The sequence below is a fragment of the Dysidea avara genome, chromosome 10 (assembly GCF_963678975.1).
Source record: "Dysidea avara chromosome 10, odDysAvar1.4, whole genome shotgun sequence".
Classification (NCBI taxonomy): domain Eukaryota; kingdom Metazoa; phylum Porifera; class Demospongiae; order Dictyoceratida; family Dysideidae; genus Dysidea; species Dysidea avara.
The window spans coordinates 27,485,957-27,505,980 of record NC_089281.1 but is presented as its reverse complement, the minus strand read 5'-3'; the positions used below and the strand labels follow the sequence as shown (position 1 = coordinate 27,505,980).

Sequence of the window (20,024 nt, the reverse complement as noted above, 5' to 3'; positions counted from 1 at the left end):
GTGGGGCTTAGTGGAACATCAGAAACAAAGTTACTGGAGCTTACCTGCTGTTCTGACATCCGACGATTCTTGATGAATTTTGTCAGACAACCTAAACAAGACAACAAATACAGAAATGAGAACAGCAAGTGGATAGGTCATTGCTGTGGTACTTATGGTGAGCAGCCCATGGACTAAATGACATAATATATAATGATGTCACAATTATATAATGGTTAATGACATTACATCACTTACTACTCATTGTTTTGGTCAGCATCAGATTTACTGTCTTTCTTATTCGCTCTCCAATTTCTGTTTGACTGAAAAGAAAACAATGCAACTGTACCCATAACAGCCCAGCTAGCTTAAACAAGACACAAAGGATACACACTTTGTGTATAAACATCACATATGCCCCGTAAGTGATCCTGGCAAAACAGGCTTGATATCAATAAGCATTGGGAATTATATCATTGCGGTAATCTGTCATCACATTTTGATTTCACATAAAATTATGACATTTATTTTTTTCATAGTTTTGGTCTAGGTTTGTATCCACATGTTCCAACTCTGTAGAATCAGTCATGGTATACAGAAGGTTTGTATTCTGTAAAATTCATGAAACAGAAGAGTATTGCTGAACAAGTGAGTGTTCTATTAGAGTATGTAACTGCTCCATTAGATTAATAAGTATCTATGCAGCGTTTGCTGCTTGCCGCCGCCCCTGCAGCTGCACCACGACAACAGTCAGTCAGACACACAATTCAACCAACAGTTTGCAACTCTTTCTCCACCAAAATATCTTATCCTACACACCAGAATAGTGCTCACCTCAAGTTCAGCCGGTCTGTGTAATACTTGCACATCTGAATGAATTCTTTTATCTGTAAGAGAGTCAAACAATGAAAGAAGTATTGTAATCATAAACCAATCACCAATGATATGACACTTAGTAACCCACAGCTAAAGTAAATGGCATTAAGTCAATCTCATGAATACTATACCCACTACAAAACAACCAGTTTATGTTCACCGTTTGGCCTAAACATTCTTACTCTGTGCACACATGACATATGATCAATTAGTTGGCAGGTTTAGGCAGGTGAACGCATGACGTGTTTGAGCAAGGTATCATACAGTACTGTACTATATTGTAGTAGAAAATTTGAACTGTCCTGCCCCAATAAAAATCACCCAAAAACCAGCCTCACTCTTTCCAGGTTGGCAGGATTGGTTAGGCATAATCGAGCCCACAAATGCCTCCAAAGTGATCCCATACATACCCTTCCAAAGAGTTTTATTTAACTGAATTTTCAGATTTCAGCCAAGCACAACTCTAAGGATATGGGCTTGATTCTTTCACTGTATGACACCGTTCAGCGGCTGCCTAAGATGTGCATTTTCACCAACCACACCAGCTACAGTGCATGCATCATGGACTTGTTTCCTTGCCTATGATCCATATTCAAATGTAAAAAAAAATTACACTTGTAATAACAAAATGGCTTTCAAAAAGAAAAATCTATAGTGTGGTCTTGTAAATGGTTATTATATCCCTATCCGCAGTGATAGCACCTAGGTGACAAGTAGATTCTGGGTGGCGTTACTTATTCATAAAGTAAACTTTGTCACTTGAAGTGGAATGGTGTTAAATTCATTGGCAATTTATGATAAGTAAAATTCATTGACAACCTCTCTGGGATGGAAAACAAACCGCAACAATTCAGAGAGGTAAGTGTAGTGGGTGGATGAGCGGAAATGCAGGAAGTGATTAGAACTAATGACATAATTTGGTTAGTTATAACAAAGAAGGCCTATCTATAGAAAGCTCCTTTGTACAATGGGTCGTCGACCACAAAATAATTATGGACACCTTTAGGAACCACATCAAAGTGACTGTCAAGTTGTCCAAGTCAGTCTGTGTAGTAATGGGATACTCTGGAACTGTAAATAAACTTAAGGTCACTACAATGACAACTATTGCGCTGAGTTTAGTTACAGTTCCATTCCTTTAGTACGTAGGGTTCCTAGGACCATATCATGCATGCTTGAATGTGTTCACTTAGAAGGATGAATGATACATGAAAAACTATATAGCACAGAAATTGCTTACTGGTTTACCTGTTGATAAATCTGCAACACAAAACTGGAAAAGGGAAACGACTTGGGGAATCCCGCCTTGGAAAGGGTTATGTCCTCATAAGGAAACACCTCCACAACTCCTTGATATCTCTCCTCCGTCTCAACACTTAGTGGAGTGAAGTCGTCATTCTCAAATATCACACTATGGTAGTGCAATAAGCACATAGAGTTAGCCGATTGTCTACATATATCCAATTATTGAGAGACTTATTGAGATAAAAGATGATAGATTTATTTATTGTAAACTTTAGTAAACTACTTGTATATAAGGATATCTGATGGTGCAACTCTCCCACTAGTTGAGCACAGTACATTTTTTCACTTCTTTAACTCTTTAAATTGTAATTTGCTCACTTCACTAGTTACATTATTGGTAGTTAGCTAAAAATATGTATTTATTTCAATTATCTAGATATGATAGATGATTGAGATAAGTTTAAAAGGACAAGATATGACTAAATTTGTTATTGCACACCTCTACAATTAATTAACAGGTGTGAACCCAATTATGCTAAGCTACACATCAAGTACAGATGTAGGGTTGCTTATAGCTTGGGATCTTTTTAGGATGCTGTTCCCTACCTGAAGGTCTCTCCCCATGTCTTCATGAGTAACTCATCATAGTGTTCTCTGCATGGGAATATTTGCTATGACATTACATCACATGTATGGGTAAACACACACACATACACTACATATGACACACACACAAACTACACACACACACACACACACACACACACACACACACACACACACACACACACGCACACGCACACACACACACTACACACACACATATACACTACACACACATACACACACACACAACACTACACACACACAACACTACACTACACACACACACACACACACACACAACACTACACACACAACACTACACACACACACACACACACAACACTACACACACACACGCACACAATACTACACACAACACTACACACACACACACAACACACACAACACACACCTTATCTCCAATAATACTTCAAATAACTTGTCAACTTGAAACGCATAACTCTGCAACAAGTCCACACAAAATGCGATTATATAACATGAGTTACGGCTTACATTCAGTGCATGACAGAACCATACCACAAGTCGCTTAATTTTCAACAGTCGATAAACATCAGTATACTGCATCTATAATGTAATCACAACAACATCACTGATGACATCACAGTAATGATATAATACTACTTACACAATTGCGTCTCAGCACGGCCAATATCTGCTGAACGGCCATACTCCAAAACTCGTCAACAGTGGCTCTGCAAAATGTGCTTGTTATGTTGTTTCTAGACAGTTTATAGCCTACCACTACCTGGTGATCAAGCCCTGGGTTGTGTGCAGTACAGTATCCTCAATAACAAAGAAACTAGAGACATCTCGGGAAATGGTAAAGAAACAGCAATCAAACACTCACCCAAGAATCTGAAAGAAGTACGCTTTGTAGTTTTCAATGTTGTTAGTTATCTATGGAGAGAGACTTGTTGTTGCTACATAGTTAATGACATGGCAGCTCACCAATCCTTGAGGGTTAATGACCAGACGAAGTTGACCCAGCCTCTGTAATCTGTAATGCTCTTCAAATGACTCTCTCTTTCCCTGAATGTGACAATATATGGTGTGTTTGTGTCTGTCTGCCCCTGCATGTAGCATGCATGTGGGTGCATCTGTACATTATGTCAACGCACTACACACACACACACACACACACACACACACACACACACACACACACACACACACACACGCACGCACGCACACACACACGTATATCTCATACCACTCACCAATACAGTGTGAATGTGCAAACATCGGTATACTGGGCTGAAATCAATGAACTCTTGTGCACACAACTCATCCTAAAAATCATACATTAGTTATATACATCTGAATACATGTGCTCAGGAAATACGGCAGTGCTGTGATATTGTACATTGCAGAATTATAAATACAGGTATCAAAAAGTTCAACAAGATTTCAACTAGGCAACAGAAGGTGGCATCAAATGGGGTCTCATTGTGTATAAGGGCAGTGTACCTCTCTTAAAAGTGTATTGTTCTCTCAATATAAGCTTTGGGACTAAACATTAAGGTCACCATGGTCGATTACCATTGTATGAAGGACCATTGTATAGATTGTTTAACTAACCAAAAATATGCCATTTCCTTCATCCACCCACTACACTTACCTCTCCAATTTGTTGTGGTTTTGTTCATCTCAAGAGAGGTTGTCAATGAATTTACCTAACATAAACTCCTTGACTTTGAAGAGCTTCCCAATGAATTTTACTTGAAATAACACACTGCCACTTCAAGCAACAAAGTTTACAAATAAGTACTTACATACAAATAAATACTTACAGGGGGTGGCTGCATTAGCCAGGTCGCATTGGCTGGCTTAGACAGGTGACCTTATTGCATACTAACCATATTAAGCAGGTGGCTACGTTAGGCAGGTCAAATTTGCATACAGACGACACATTTGGAGATTTCAGGCAAACTTATTAAGCAGGTGGTAGAATTAAAGATACAGCTGTATACTTACGATGAAATCATCATCCTGGTGACTACCGCTCTCCACTGATTTGCTGACACTGACGCTGGACAGCTGTTTCTCAAGAGCAATGGGTCCCGGATGAAGCCTCTTCATCAAGTCTTGATCCAACTCTAGGCCACTGTAACGCTGCGTCTGGTGTAAAGCACAAAATACAATACTACCGGGAGAATAACTGTGGCTAAGTTACTCAGGGGGCATCAGAGCAAAAGGAAAAGTTGGATGGTTAATCTAAACACACAATTGCTATAAATCAAGTTGGAGGAGCTTTACAAAAGCGTTTCTGAAACACTGCCACTGAGAGAGTGACACAGTTAAGGTATTGCACTTAAACAATACATAGCTACTTTAGCATTATCAAGTGTGAAAGAATTCCTAGCCAAAATATCAAGTTTCACTTGTTGCAGCACTTACTCAATGCTCTTGATAATTATACACACAGCCATACATACATAGAGCATACATACTAGCCAACCTGATGCATAGCCACTTCTCCAATCTGGATGGATGCCGCCCGGACATTCATCAGGAATTCCTAGCACGTAAAGATCAAGTGATGCAATGAAGGGTGGACAGAGGAAGCAAATACCGTGATCTCTTTCTTGCTCTTCTCCTCAATGGAGGTACGAAACTCCGGAATCTTTGTTCTCATTGTTTCCGTGAATGAATACCTGTGTAACAATATCAATAAGCATCACGAGAGTGTAAGCCCTTGGGACACTTATGCAAACTCCGGAATATATGAACTCCAGAATATATGCATCACAACAATAAACAGAACAGGAAATAAGAAATTTGAGAGTACAATTAGTATAGTTGAGAACAAGTATATAAAGCAATAAATACAAGCAATTGGAATAGTAAATTATATACCGTACACCAAAGCATAACAAATGTAAAAGAATAACATACTGAGAAAAATCACATCTATACACTCATCGCACTGTTACTATGTTAACTGCTTACCCGCTAACCCGAGGTAGATGGGTGTGCTCCAGCTGCTCTAGAGTCTTCAATGCAGAGTAGTACTGCTTGGCTTCCATTTGTTCTAGGAGCTTACAGAACAGTTCCAGTACCGGTGTGCAGAGGCTGAGGGCCTCAATGGTAGCTATAATGTTCCTCTGTACCACCCGAGCCATTTTGAGGTCTTCCCCATGTTTCACCAACTGCAAAGAGATGCCAATGCATGCTTTAGCTGGCAGTAAGCTTTGAAAACTACATCATCTATAATTATGTACATGCATGCACACACGCACGCACGCACGTACACACTACATACCAAAAACAAACAAAGCTTTCAGCTATCATACAGATGAACAGTAAAACACTGGGACACCTGTGCACTACCCAGGTGCTATGAGGAAAATTCTCCTGGGGTTCCACAGGCAGTTATACAATGTCTCACAGGTGAAGGTGTGGACACCAACTGTCCCACCTGATTAATATGAGACATGGACGATTAACCAGTTTAACATGTCCTCATTTAAACAGAGCTCTGGTTAGGCTAGAACAAATGTGTAGGAGTAAAGTTTCTTGCTCCTATGAAACAAAATCACAAAGCATTGAACCTACCTTTCACTTTCACTGTGAGAAAGGTTAGAGCGCCAGCCTATAGCTAGCATTTATGTACGTATGCACACACACACACATACACACACTACGCACTTGTCTTCCTGTATCCTGGATAACACTGTTGGTTTCCACAATCAGTCGCTGAATTAACACATATCATAATTCATCAAACCCAGCTCCACCCACCTTAAGCTTTGCAGCATCAGATTTCACCTTCAGCAGCTCACTGACCGACTCAATGAAACCTTGGTAGTTCTTGTTGCACATTCGCTCTATGTCTTTGTCGTGTACTTTAATTCGTGCATTCAAATTGGTCAGGAATTTTTGACTTTCATCTCCATCATACACAGTACTGGAAGAGATTGTGTATGATACTCACAAATATGCAATGGTCTGGTATGGCATTGTAGTTACTATGCAACCACCATTGTTGTACCATACATATACCCACCCCAATATGTGTACTAAATTATTAGGCAGGAAATTTGGCTGGCACAATTCTCTTCTCAATCTCCTTGTTAATTGTAAGGGCACCCCCCCACTGTGTACAACTTGGGATAAGTGAGTGTATATACACACAATACATGATACTTAGCGGCTTGTGGTGTGTGTGTGCAATCCATTTTACCGTAGTATCGCGCCAAGTTGACCTTCACTAGACTCTAATTCGCTAAGTAAATGTTCGTGCTGTGACTCGTACTGCTCTGCCATCTTCTTGTCTCCTTATAAATTAGCACGATATATAGTATGCATTAATAAGAATAATTCGGCGTTATGGCCTCTGGAAACCTTTTTACCGGGATAAATGCGATAATTTTAGAGCCAGGGCTGGGAAAAGCGAGGGAAAAAGTACTCTGTAAGAAACTCGAAGAGAAAGGGGGCGTGTCTTTCAACACCTATTCACCAGCTGTAACTCATGTTTTTGTGGGAAGCAACATGAAGTACACACGAGTGCTGACTCTGTTGAAAGTGTCAGAGATTAGCAAAAGTGTTCAAATCCTACAAGCAGACTGGATCAGTAAGTCTCTAACAGAGGCTGAGCTAGTGGATACAGCCAGTTATGCAGTAAAAGCTGAAGTGAAGGCTACTGAAATAGCACCAGCAGTTTCACCTTCAAAAACTGACAGGTTGGACCACAATGTCAAGCAGCCACCAGCAGAAGATAAGGACAACCCTGCTGGTTCCTCTGAACTCAGTACACCCACCAAGTCACCACAAAAGCCACCTCGTGCACTGAAACGGTCTCCTGGAAAGATGGCTACAATGCCAGATTCTAGTGATAGTGATTATGTTAATTCTGATGAAGAACCTACTGAGGTGGTTGAGCCTCCTCCTGTTAAAAAACTTAAGGTAATTTTTTTTTGTCATTTCAAGTGTAAATGCAGGTCAGGTTTTAGAAGTTCTGACATGAATTTTAGTGGTGGAATTTGACTGTTCTATTAGAATGATTGACTGCTCTATTAGAGTATCTCAATCTTTTAACATTAGGTTTAGAACTTGACAAGCTACCTATTAGATAGCATAGAATGAATACTGATAAAAGTTTTACTAGTTATGAAATCCATCAAATTTACCTCCCTCTAAAAATTATACATATATGTTATATGAACCTTTCCTTTATATGCATATGGGTCGTATATTACTACAAATCTTGTTGTTGTTTGATTTTTTCTGGGCTTGATGGACTGCCCTTGCCTGCTACTCCAGCACCAAGTATGACGGACAACAGAATGCAGCAATATGTTTCTATCGGAGCTATGTTACTTCCATTCACTGTTTGTTGACTGGAATTTCTCCTCTCTAGAGCTATGTATATACATGTATCTATCTCCTTGCACAGCTATCATAGATAGTCTGATGTCATCTGCATGGTTTGCTATGGCAGTTGTACATCTACCTGTAACCATAAGTTATTGAGCTCATTGTCAGCTGTCCCATATGCGTTTGAGACATTAATAGGACATCTTTCATGTGTGTGGATGGTCCATGTGAATACAAGTTTGATAGATTTGTTTCAGCCCTATAGTTTATATCAGTTACTTATTACATGGCCACTTTTGTCCTTGGCATACTGTATGGTATATGGTAACAGGGACATATAACATTTTCGAATTTTGAGTTCACTGACATTTTCATGTAAATATTGCTGCCTTAATCTGAGATATACATGATCTTGTACAAGGTAACCTAATTGTGGAATATAGCTACTACTCTACAACTAATGAAACTTGTGGTTTGTATTTTGTAATGGCATTGTCAATAGCAGATGTTACAAGGAGTGGTTTTGTTGAGATTATAAAAGATTAAACACTCTGGCTTCTAAAGAATAACATAATTCGGTTAGCGCTAAGGAAACAGTACATGGCCACTGCCAGCTACAAGTCATGCACACAATTATTTTATTATGAAATTGCTATGTTTCTTAGTTACTCTTTTTATTTTTCCTTGTTTTCAATGGTGTAAAAGACCTCTGTTTCATTTTAACCGTACATGGCTACATGCAGTTTAACTCCTGTGCCCCATTAGGAGTAATGGGAGTATAAATGGATAGTAATGGTAGCCATTTATGACCTCATTAGAGCAGTTTTGTCTTCGTACAAATTATTAAACCACAGACTACACTTTAAAGACACACAACGAATGCAACCCGTCGCTAAATGTAGCTAACCAGGTGGAGTTTGATGAGATATAGAAGGTATATGATGATGAAAATGGTGTATTAAAAATTTTGTTATGAATACTTTGAAATAATTGCATATAATTATGTTGAAGCAGTGGTAAATGCTGAATTTTCTGACTTTTGTTGTCAAGAAACTCAGTGAATGACAAATAGTTTATTTCTTGAGCAGTATAATATTTTATATCATGATTAAGCCAGGTTGCACAAGAAAAGAAAGATTTACAATGTCGTGGTATATAGCATGTGTAATTGCTCTTATGTTGTGTCTTGAAATATTTATCAGTTGTGGATGACAAGCAGCAACGGCAGTTTATCAGACTATTATCTAGCAGGTATGGAACAAAGTGATACAACAGGCATTATACGAAAATGGTAAACTCTTCTTAAGTACTGTGCTACTGGATATTATTATACTGATCCTTGACTTCTTGTTGTTTTTGCTTTTAATATCCTAAAGCCATAAGGCGGTATTTCTGTGCAGTATGTGTAGATATGATTTGATTTGATTGATATCCCATATAGGAATAGTGGTAGTCTGTTGTTTTGTTACACTGTTAGGTATTGGCACGTTAATTGTTGAGTTATGCGACACTTTTAAAGTCATTACGTACACCTGTTCTAGTTTATGACACCTGTGTGTCTGAGTCTATGACTTACGTATACACAGGAACAGTAACAGTCTGTGGCGTGCACCTGTTTCCATGGATGTCTGAACTTAATGCTATGCATTTGTGAACTAATGTTCTGCTTTGAGCAGTTCACTGTGCCCACTTATTCTCTTTGATCTATTAATGTATAATACTGTCAGTCAATTATGTCACACCTCGTTATGACTTCAAATGACTGTATTTATGACTTCAAATGACTGTATTTATGTGAAATACCATATAGGGCATTACCATGTTGCAACTAAAGCTTTTCTTATGTCATAGTGTTGATCCAAATATGTGGGCTAATGAAACATATCAGTTTAGTGGAGATTAGGTTTATCACAATAACTACTAATTGTGTTCCTTCTTGTGCACTTTAACACCCACCAGATATGATGTAGCTTTTGCTCTGCAACAATGGAATGCATCAAGTTGTGCATCAGCATTGAACAATATGGTGCGGCTGATAATTGTACGAGACATGCAACATCCATGTAGCTGGGTGATGCGAATGGAACTGTCTTTTCAGCAATGATTTAAAGTTTGCAAGCAAACAATCAAATTTGATTTTATTTGTCTGATAGAATGAGAAAGTATATAGTAAGTATTTGCATTGACCACAGGCTTGCTTAATGGCTGGACTGTAAAGATTGCCTCTTCCGCAATCAAAAGTGCTTGACTAAATAATATTATTGGTCAGACCATGAGAGACGGATGGGTGGGGTGTATAGCATTGAATTTATTACTCAGCGAAAAGATTATTTCTGAGCTCTGTGTAACTGTTTATTGCAAAAAAATTCCATCAAATATTTCTTCCACTATGCACGTATGATGAATGAGGTTTCTGCATTCCATAAAGGATGACTGTTAAGTGCTTGGTTACAGTTTAGTCTAGCTCTTAATCAGGAAGTAAATGAATAGAATATATGCTAAACTTGCTAAGTTCTCCAGACCATAAAAATTTGTGAACTTTTGTCATCTGATGTCACTAAACAGCTATACGTAATTGTGTTAATTAATTACAACTACATATATACCACATATTGGTAGCTGTAATAACTCTATGTATGTATATGACATTTGTAATTAGCTCTTTATTATATGAGTGATCATGCAACCATAACCAGAGCTTAAAACTATGTGTCTATATAGTCATATATTTAGTCTCACTAGCCTCATTTTGTCATTTGGTCACGAAAATACTTTTTTTCCTGACCAAATGACAGAGTGAAAAAATACAGGCTGGCTGGCAAGACTAGACTCTCACTTTGAGGGTAGGTATGAAAGAAGTGATTAGTTGTGATTATAGAAATAACAACTTAAGATTTTGTTCGTTTATTTCAGTAAACAACTTATATCATTGTTATGAAATCTTGTCACATTGGCTTCTCAGAGCTACGTGACACCAATAATTTCCTACACTTATATGGGTTAGTTCTGTACTCATATGGTATGGGTTGGCTGGTTTGTGTATGTATCTCATACAGTATCAGTGATGTACAGTAAAACCTCTTTAATCTGATGTTCATTGAGACAAGAAAATTGTTAATGAGGATGTCGGACTACAAAGGTAGTATTACATAGAAAAGGTTCTGTTGGTACATAAAACAATGGCAGATAAAATATGTTTTGGATTTTGACTAGAGAGGTTTCACTATAGCTAATGAATCTGTTTTTGCTCAGGACAAAACTAACACTGAAAGTGTTTTAAAGTAACCGCATGAGCATATGGTATATTATTGAGTTATGCATCATAACACAATTGTTCATATATAGACTAGTATAAACATTGTTGAACAGTGTGTTAGTGGTGATGTGATCATATTTAATACAGGGTAGATGGATCTGTGATATTCCATCTTCGAGTGGGCAGCCAGTCAACCACAACAAACACATAACAGACAAATTACTGGTTAGATAATGCATTGTATTAAGTGTCCATAAACCTCATGATTATATGTATTACATCATTAACACCTGCCCAATGCAAAAATGTGTGGGCTACAAGCGTGGGTTGGTTTAGTGGATTGTTTAGCTTTGATAGGTTAATCACCATTGTGTTCTTCTATTGTGCGTTTTCACCACAAAGATTAGAATGGTATGTGCATATTTTTCCTTTTTTGCACATTGAGAATTATGATTATCATGCTACAAGGATCAATAGTAAACTGAGTCAGCTAGCACTTACAGATGAATCCTTGACTTTTTTCTCACTCTAGTGATTAACTTTTCAAACATACTTAATATAACATCTTTAACCAGGCTGTAGGACCAGGTGTCTTACAGACCTTTCGTTGTAAAGCCTTAATAAATTTAAAAATAACCTGTCAAAGTAAACAAACCATTAGCAACCCATGCTGTAGCCCACACATTTTTGCCATTAAGAGTCATAATTGTTGTTCATGCGTATGCTATGGGTGTAAAACTACTGAAAACTTGTGGCACTACTTTGCTGTGATCCTGAATGGTTTGTGCCATACTTTATGTCTTATACAATTGTGTACTATTCCTTATGCATGGGCCCAATAACGGATGTCAATTGCAGGAGTTGTTGCAGTTTTACAAAAACAGTCCTACTCCTGGTGACCAGTGGAGGGTGATGGGCTACAACAAAGCAATTAGTGCACTAAAGAATCATCCTAAGGAAATTACAACTTGGGAGGTTTGTGTCATAGCAGTATTTGTTTGTGTGTAAATGCATTGTGTGTGTAAATGCATTGTGTGTGTGTGTGCGCACGCCCGTATGCGTGTGCGTGTATGTTTGTGTACCTGTGTATGACGTGTGTATCCCAGGTTTACTGAGTTGGCTTGACCATGTGAACAACCAAAGCTTTCCCCAGACTTCACATCTATGTGATGTCGTACATGTATATTTGTGAGCATCCATTTTTATTGTCCTATGTGGTTTGTCTGTCTCATTTAGCAAACCCACAGTGAACAGAAATAGGAAGCTAGTTAGGGAAGTTATTCAATGAAGTTTCTATTCTGTGCAATGTTGTAAAGATTCCTCTCTTAGTTTCCTAGATAGTCAGACATAATACTTGGTATGTAAACGACCTGTTCCTAGCTTCATGGTTTCTGGTTTCCAATGAAAAGCCATATTGTGGAATATCATCCTTTAGTCAACTGTTGGATAAACTCAAATAGCTGTAACTGCTACGTAGATTTCTTGCAAGGTTATAACCCTTGTTATATAATATTATGACTGTATGACTCATGAATATAGTGTTGTCATTATCCAAATAAGTTGTGTACATTCCCTAAATCCTAATGGAATATTATTATTATTGTTGTGGTGATATCATCACACATCATCAAAATTGGTTGTCTGCTTGTGGTCAGATTTAATTAATAAACTACAGAATTACTACTACATATAGGGGATAGTATAACAAAGAAGAATGAGGGATTATCATCAATATCAATGTTCTGAGTGCCCAATACCCTTGAATGATCAATTAATGAAAGAGTTTAGAGAATCTACATGAGTACAAAAAAATGATAGCTATATTGTGTGTGTATACATAGTTTGATTAGTAAAGCTTATGGAAACCTGCACTTGCAACTGTGACATATTTAGGTTTGAATGATAAATGTAGTTCATTATGTATAGTATAAACCTCTGAAGAGTAACATTGTATAATTATTACTCATTAGGGTTTGCTGATGTGTGTGACTACTTCATATCAGTGACCATGTGATTAGTTTTCTAATAATAAAAGAAGATAATTAATAAAGATTATCAATGTAGTTGAAAATAATTTTTATCCTCAAGTTGAATTCTGGTGGTCTAATTGTGGTACGACAGTCACGTCAATCGTCTGACGCTGCGGTTTGCAATTGGTATGCAATGCATGTGATGATCATATGATGGTATAGCGGTCTACATTGTTAACTAATTAAGTATGATACCACATTAGCCATTAGCCTCTTTTGAACCTACTTCTGCTTTTATGAGTAGCTTTACCTTAATGTAAAACTGGTGGGCGAAACACGACATAGTGACCCAGTTAATGAGTGATATCATTAATACTAAGCCTTAGATCTCTCTGTTGTGGTGGTGAACATTTGCTGCCTAGCAGACATTTATGGAAACATCCATTAGCTCAGTGGTCCCACTTTGATCTGTTATTATTATATCATGTGTATAATCTGAGTGGGAGAATTTAGGAATGGCAATTACAGGTCATTAGCCTAATACATAACATTACTTCCACAGCAATCTCTAACTTCCATTGATTGTTACCCAGTATTGACAAGCTTCATTTACAAATATTTCTCTCTGCGTTACATTTTCACATCTCTGATTCTCACAGGTACATCCATCACTATCGTCCTAACCATTATGCAGTATAATTGGCACTTAAGCATATAGTACATAGAAAATGTAGCCATTCTTCTAAGAAAGTTGAGTATAACATTTCACTGGAAATCATATAGTTAGTGGTTAAATTTATGTATCAAGAAAAGTCACCAATTCCTGGTAACTACTCTGATTACAAGAAATAGCAGTCGCTATGTATCAGATGTTTTAGTTAGTGTATAGTACAGTTGTCTCATTACAGTAGTACATGTTTCTACAGGAAGACATAACATTGAAGTCCTGAAACTTTACAATACATGTCTGATTGTGTTACAGGAAGCCAAGAGCTTGCCGGCGGTAGGCAAACGGTTAGCAGACAAGATATGGGAAATTGTTAACAGTGGACACCTAAGGAGATTAGACCATATTGACAAGAAAGAAAGTGTTGCTGACATGTTTGGAAAGATCTGGGGCGTGGGTCCAACATGTGCTCAAAGATTTGTGGCATTGGTGAGTTGCTTACCTGTATTGCGATGTGTCTTACAGGTTTAGCCAATCCCTTTCATCTGCGTCTATCAACCAGAGGAAGTTGGTCACACACCATCATTAATGTCACGATCTCAAAGAAATTGTGACAATAATACCTCAGAATGATGCCAAATATTTTAAAGGACAGATTGTATGTCCATGCCAAGTACATCCCAGATTCCTTATAAACCTCTTCAGTGCAGTGTGTTACTGTCTTAGCTTTTACACCTTAACATCTAGCAAACTGCTTTGTTTGCATGTCATAGGATTATGAGTAATTACCAAACTCCTATGAGATGTGTTTCTATTGCAATGGAGCTATCTGTATGTTATAGACTCAAACATCAGAGGAACTCAGTGTGGGCCTTGTCTGTCATGTTGTTGTCATAGTTCTTACTGAAGAGACCATTGTAGCATTTTGTTGTGTAAATAATATGCTTTTGTTGTTGTATACATCGGTTACCCGTCATGTCCTTATTTGTCAATCAATAATGCTAGTGGCAGCAGTTTCATTAATTTAGTATGCTACAAATTCCAAAAAGGCATAAAATAGGGATGGACTATGCATAGCAACAGAACATATTGTGGTGGCTAAGCCATTTGTAGTGTATTCAAAGTTTGCTATATCATTTTTTTGATGATCTCTGACACAGCAACTATATGGTTATATCACCTACACTTCAAAGCATTATGTGTTTACAAATATTGGATGTGTATTACTATGGTGACACATGGTTCACACTAGGGCTACCGCACATTGAAAGAGCTCAAGACAAGTGGTGAACTCAACCGACAACAACTAATAGGGCTAGCACATTATGATGAGTTCCTAGAAAGAATGCCAAGGGAAGAAGCTGCCGAAATTGAACAAAAGGTCTGTAGACCACACACTGTATACACAGAAATCAATTAGCTATAGAAAATGTATAAGGTGAAGGTAGTAACATGCAGTATTATTTATAGTATTTCCCTTATTAGGTTAGAGAATCTGCTATTGCTCTTTGTCCGGGAGTAGTGGCTGTAGCCTGTGGGTCGTACAGACGAGGGAAGAAAGATTGCGGAGATGTGGATGTACTGGTCACACATCCAGATGGAAGGTCTCACAAGGGACTATTTACTTTGTTGCTACAAAGGCTACGGACCACAGGTCAAACAGCTAGTGATCACATGTCAGTGTAAATATGATTTACTAGTACACTATATTCTTCAGGATTTATTACCGATGATCTTACTGTTCAGGAAGACCACGGGGGACAAACTAAGTATCTAGGAGTCTGCAAACTACCTGGAGAAGGAAGAAAAGTAGATACACTCAATACTTGCATGATATGTTCTTCAAATGGTAGTTAGTTTTTCGTGGCTGGTAATTTGTAGCAGGCATTTTTGAAATAGTTGTGTGTGACATTATACATGTGTGACTGACCAGCTGCAGGCAACCATACAATTAATCACATGTATGTCACATTAAATTATATTTTGTTAGGAAGTGTGATGTGTTGTAAACAGCATTAGTTTTCCCTTTTCTTGATAGCATCGCAGGTTGGATATTATAGTGGTATCATATGCCGAGTATCCCTGTGCTCTGTTGTACTTTACTGGTTCTGGTCATTTTAACAGATCCATGAGGTTGAAGGCTCGCAAGTTGGTTAGTCTTGGTTATTGTTAAATTGTATTTATGACAAATGCTTTTGCAGGGAATGGCTCTGTCAGAGCACTCGCTGAGGAAAGATCTTATAAGAAAAGTAAAGTACTTCTGGCACTGAATTTCTGTTTTATAACTCCCTCAATTTTTAGGGGACAGAAAAGCTGTTTGAAGGTACTCCTTTACCAGTCTTCTCAGAAGAAGATGTTTTTAAGCATTTGAACATGGACTACTTAGAACCACATGATAGAAACTGGGATTAGTGTATACGTTTATAATTATTGTGTTGTATAACAATGATGTCATAGCTTATTGTGCATCGGTATGGGTTCCGTAATTTGCGGTTTCTGGTCGGTCGGTGGAGGCGAGGCTATAAAGAGTGAGACAACTAAGTGCATGACAGCAGAAAAACATGGCTCTATTCACTACCACAAGCTTATTGCCAGCTCCGTAAGTTCATCTACTTGCGTACATATGATGTATTATATTGCTAATGTACTTGGAGTTCCGAGTAGCTAGTCTCTCAGGGTACTTGTAACGACTATTGGTTGTTTAGCTAACTCGAGCTAGCTAAATCGGTTCGTTTATAACTAGTGTGGTGTAGTTACTGCATTGTAGATTCTTCAACACGTGGGGGCAAATCATTGGTCACTCGACTAAAGGCAAAGTATAACGTTGCAAAGGGAATGTATGCATGACATGTAAACGATCGATCGTCCGGCTTAGGGCTTGCTGTGACCGGTCTGTTTGACCGTGAATTGTATTCCGTACACCTGACAGAAGCATAGCTCTCAGTATGTTTGCATGGTGTATATGCTTACAGGGGAAGAGGGCCATTAAAATTTATTTCCAGCAGCTCAATGGGCAGTATGCAAAACAGACATATCCCAATAGCATAGATAATAGCTATACATTAGCTGTGGTAGTGAAGTGCTATGGAAACCTGCTGTATGTGATCTGTGTTGATATTCTGTTTAGGGACTTGGAGGTTAACATGTATACACACCTACCCGATGTACCACAGTGGCTGCCTACCCAGTCATTGCCAATGAGTAGCTCGTCACTCAATTCAGCATATCAGTCTACCCCTCAATCTTCATCACCACTGCAGTTATCATCTCCATGTACTCCATCTGGCTCTGCGGGTTCCATGCTCAGCGGTTTTGGCAGTATGCCCTGTGGCAGTCTTCCTCCAGATCCATTTTATAACCAACCACCGATGGATAGCTATCAGCCTTTGATTGATGACTATTACAACATGTCTTATCACCCAACCACCAGGTAAAACTATAGTCTAGTCTTGTATTCTTAGGCATTGGGTATATAAGTACAATTAGGGGTGCATGCACATCTCTGGTTCCTTGTACTGTCACATGTGGATTGTGGATGCACCTCAGCTATATCATCTGTCCTAGCTAAGAGCATGTGCATGGCTATGTACATGTATGTTGTGTGTGCAATAATATACACCTAGAAAGCTATGTACAAGTAGAGGGCACTTTGAAAGCTTATGGTAGCTTTCACATGCTTAGTTTTTCAGCCTGCATGGTGCATGCATATTCTGCGCGAGTGCAGATTTAAAAGAAAAACTAAAGTGAGAGTGCTCTATGCAACTTAAGAGGTACTTGCATACTACTTCCTGGAAAAAAATGCTTGACTGTGTTTTAGCCAGTCATGCATTGCAACTTATACATGCACACAATGTAGCCCTACAAATACACAACATTTGTATATGGACACTACAGTAATGTGTCATGCTGCTATACTGCATGCTGCTACATCTAAGGATCCAACCTTATTGTCTCAGATGAGTTAAATATCTACATGTAACATGCATCGGGTAATAATGTATTCTCTGAATTACTGTAGTCCTTTTGTTAACTATGCTCCAACTCCCGAGGGGAATATTGGCAAACTGATCAGTCAGCTTAGTAGTTGTTTGCAACAGGTAACAGCAGTTATAACATGCTTTAGCGTGAAGAATAACTCACATTTTATGTACAGGTGGCAGGAAAGGATTTTGATGCTTCACGAGACACATGGGAAAACTTTGTACAAGAATTTTTTGATGACAATGCATTGTTTTCTGTGGAAATTGATGGGTGTGGTGAAAAACAAAGATATGGTAAGTCAAGTGACCGCATGGTTTATTGTTCAGCAAATTGATGTGGTTACAATATCCTATTACCAATTTAATTTAGCTGTGTAGGGTTTACCAACTATTTCGTTCTTTGTAGTTCTAAGTCGTGAGAACCTACCGGGATACTTTCACACTTTCTCTGAAGATGGAGTATCTAACTTACAGTACATGTTGGGAGAAGGTCAAATGAACAACTTTCAAGAACTGTTTAGAATGAACTACAGCGGTGCCACTTGCATTGTTGACTACACTAAGCCTCACTCAGTAAAGGTATGTAGACATGTCCTATAGCATTGATAATGTACGCTGGGATATATTATTTTTGTGTGTCTAAAGAGACAGGGTAAATACCAATGTTTGTGCCATCCACATTAGGTCATTTCTGAAGGACGTTTACTGGTGGATATGAAACTTGATGATAACTTTAAGATAACATTATGGTATTTCAAGGTGCACAAGTACAATGAGTTCATCCAACGGAGTGGCATATTTACAAAGGTATGTACATAAAGTAATGACCATATCATTTCAGTTGTGGTTGGACACATACTACGCATAAAAAATTGCATTGTATTGTATTGTGGTTGGACATGAAAAATTGTGTATTGTGGTTAGACATGTACTACGCATGATAAATTTTGTTATTGTACTATAGGATGATCAGAGGGCTTCAGATGACATCAAAAAACTGTCGGAGAACATTTCAACATATGGTTTACCTGGAGCAACATGCTCTTATCTTAAGGTAACTATGACAGTGTGTATAATAAAGTATTCATCAGTAAATGATATCACTTAATATTATCATTAACTGCCTTTGATTTGTTTACACTACACACTATTCTTTGATATACTGAAAGCATCCTTGTTATTCACTTCATTGATTTCCACAGAAGCATGGTATGTACAAAGTGGATAGCTTGGATGATGTACTGCTGTCACCAATGCCAAGTAGGATGTCACCAACATCGCTGGTGGCCCCAGTAGCCAACTCCAGCTGGCTACCTGACCCTTACACTACTGGAACATACACAACATATAGCAACATACACAGCAGAGTTTCCTGTGAGTAAATAGGAACTTTTTGTTTTAAGGGCATTATTATATTCATGTATTCTCTAGCTCTGCCCAATCATGCATCAGTTGATTTTGTTCCTCCAAAAAGCCGACCTAAAGGCAGACACTGGTCAAGTAACTATAGTAATGATAAACTAAAGAAGCACAGGTCAAAAGACAAGAAGCGAAGGCGACCACCTTCAGTTCTCATGTACATTGTAGGAGAAGCTCTCACCTTACGTAAGTATCCATCTTGTTACTTTAGTTTAGAAGTCATCAACCAGGCCAGTTGATAAAATATTATATTTCTGCTGTACAAAATTAGATTTACCCTAACATTATTATTATACCTACACAATAACTAAGAACACTATCATTTCCTTCGACAGGTGATGGACGATTACTACAGAGCATTTCTGACAATGAAGAAAGGAAGATTACCTGCATAAAGAACTCTTTTGAATCTCCAGAACAACTGAGGAGAACCCTATCATTAAACCAGACTTGTAATACACAGACTACCAGCACAGCATCTGTATTAACTAATTCTGTTAAACATTTCAATAGTGACACTGCCAAGTTAGACAACAGACATTTTCCACCCATTCCTACATAGAGCAAATGGTTACGTTCAAAATGTAATTCATACTTATCCTTTTTTATTTTTTTTAGAATTTCATTGTAACAATAATGATATTATAAAACATGGAATGTATCTGGGTGAGGCCTTCAGCAGAAGCCAC

At 38.1% G+C, this 20,024-nt stretch overlaps 3 protein-coding genes across 3 annotated transcripts in view; 2 read left to right on the top strand and 1 right to left on the bottom strand.

Moving 5' to 3' along the window:
- The window catches only part of LOC136236196 (exocyst complex component 6B-like), a 10,167-nt gene extending 3,100 nt beyond the window's left edge, over positions 1 to 7,067 (bottom strand). Inside the window, exons 1-19 of the mRNA XM_066026316.1 lie at positions 6,911 to 7,067; positions 6,469 to 6,634; positions 6,376 to 6,423; positions 5,677 to 5,876; positions 5,300 to 5,381; positions 5,186 to 5,245; positions 4,702 to 4,845; positions 3,945 to 4,016; positions 3,676 to 3,756; positions 3,575 to 3,624; positions 3,473 to 3,526; positions 3,353 to 3,419; positions 3,220 to 3,291; positions 3,119 to 3,168; positions 2,707 to 2,754; positions 2,104 to 2,266; positions 814 to 866; positions 238 to 302; positions 45 to 91 (exon numbers count right to left, since the gene is read on the bottom strand). Of these exons, the coding sequence (XP_065882388.1) occupies positions 45 to 91; positions 238 to 302; positions 814 to 866; positions 2,104 to 2,266; positions 2,707 to 2,754; positions 3,119 to 3,168; positions 3,220 to 3,291; positions 3,353 to 3,419; positions 3,473 to 3,526; positions 3,575 to 3,624; positions 3,676 to 3,756; positions 3,945 to 4,016; positions 4,702 to 4,845; positions 5,186 to 5,245; positions 5,300 to 5,381; positions 5,677 to 5,876; positions 6,376 to 6,423; positions 6,469 to 6,634; positions 6,911 to 6,993 (1,605 nt within the window). The 5' untranslated portion in view covers positions 6,994 to 7,067. The remainder of the gene's footprint in view (positions 1 to 44; positions 92 to 237; positions 303 to 813; positions 867 to 2,103; positions 2,267 to 2,706; positions 2,755 to 3,118; positions 3,169 to 3,219; positions 3,292 to 3,352; positions 3,420 to 3,472; positions 3,527 to 3,574; positions 3,625 to 3,675; positions 3,757 to 3,944; positions 4,017 to 4,701; positions 4,846 to 5,185; positions 5,246 to 5,299; positions 5,382 to 5,676; positions 5,877 to 6,375; positions 6,424 to 6,468; positions 6,635 to 6,910) is intronic.
- Positions 6,983 to 16,422, top strand: LOC136236198 (DNA polymerase lambda-like). The gene is made up of 10 exons (XM_066026318.1): positions 6,983 to 7,632; positions 11,447 to 11,524; positions 12,158 to 12,274; positions 14,252 to 14,425; positions 15,189 to 15,317; positions 15,422 to 15,590; positions 15,654 to 15,745; positions 15,975 to 16,088; positions 16,138 to 16,185; positions 16,238 to 16,422. The coding sequence occupies exons 1-10, from the start codon at positions 7,057 to 7,059 to the stop codon at positions 16,346 to 16,348; spliced, it is 1,608 nt and encodes a 535-aa protein (XP_065882390.1). The 5' UTR covers positions 6,983 to 7,056; the 3' UTR covers positions 16,349 to 16,422.
- Positions 16,395 to 20,024, top strand: LOC136236199 (LIM domain-binding protein 2-like). Its single transcript, XM_066026319.1, has 10 exons — positions 16,395 to 16,535; positions 17,064 to 17,366; positions 17,955 to 18,033; positions 18,090 to 18,210; positions 18,323 to 18,495; positions 18,601 to 18,723; positions 18,881 to 18,970; positions 19,119 to 19,290; positions 19,348 to 19,521; positions 19,671 to 20,024. Exons 1-10 carry the CDS (start codon positions 16,498 to 16,500, stop codon positions 19,895 to 19,897), a joined length of 1,500 nt encoding a protein of 499 aa, XP_065882391.1. The 5' UTR covers positions 16,395 to 16,497; the 3' UTR covers positions 19,898 to 20,024.

Coding starts and splice junctions, on each gene's coding strand:
- LOC136236198 (XM_066026318.1), top strand. CDS start 7,057: ATGGCCTCTGGAAACCTTTTTACCGGGATAAATGCGATAATTTTAGAG. Junction 16,089..16,137: donor GGTTGAAGGCTCGCAAGTTG/GTTAGTCTTGGT, acceptor ATGCTTTTGCAG/GGAATGGCTCTGTCAGAGCA. Junction 16,186..16,237: donor GGAAAGATCTTATAAGAAAA/GTAAAGTACTTC, acceptor CTCAATTTTTAG/GGGACAGAAAAGCTGTTTGA.
- LOC136236199 (XM_066026319.1), top strand. CDS start 16,498: ATGGCTCTATTCACTACCACAAGCTTATTGCCAGCTCC. Junction 18,034..18,089: donor TTAGTAGTTGTTTGCAACAG/GTAACAGCAGTT, acceptor TTTTATGTACAG/GTGGCAGGAAAGGATTTTGA. Junction 19,522..19,670: donor AGGAGAAGCTCTCACCTTAC/GTAAGTATCCAT, acceptor TTCCTTCGACAG/GTGATGGACGATTACTACAG.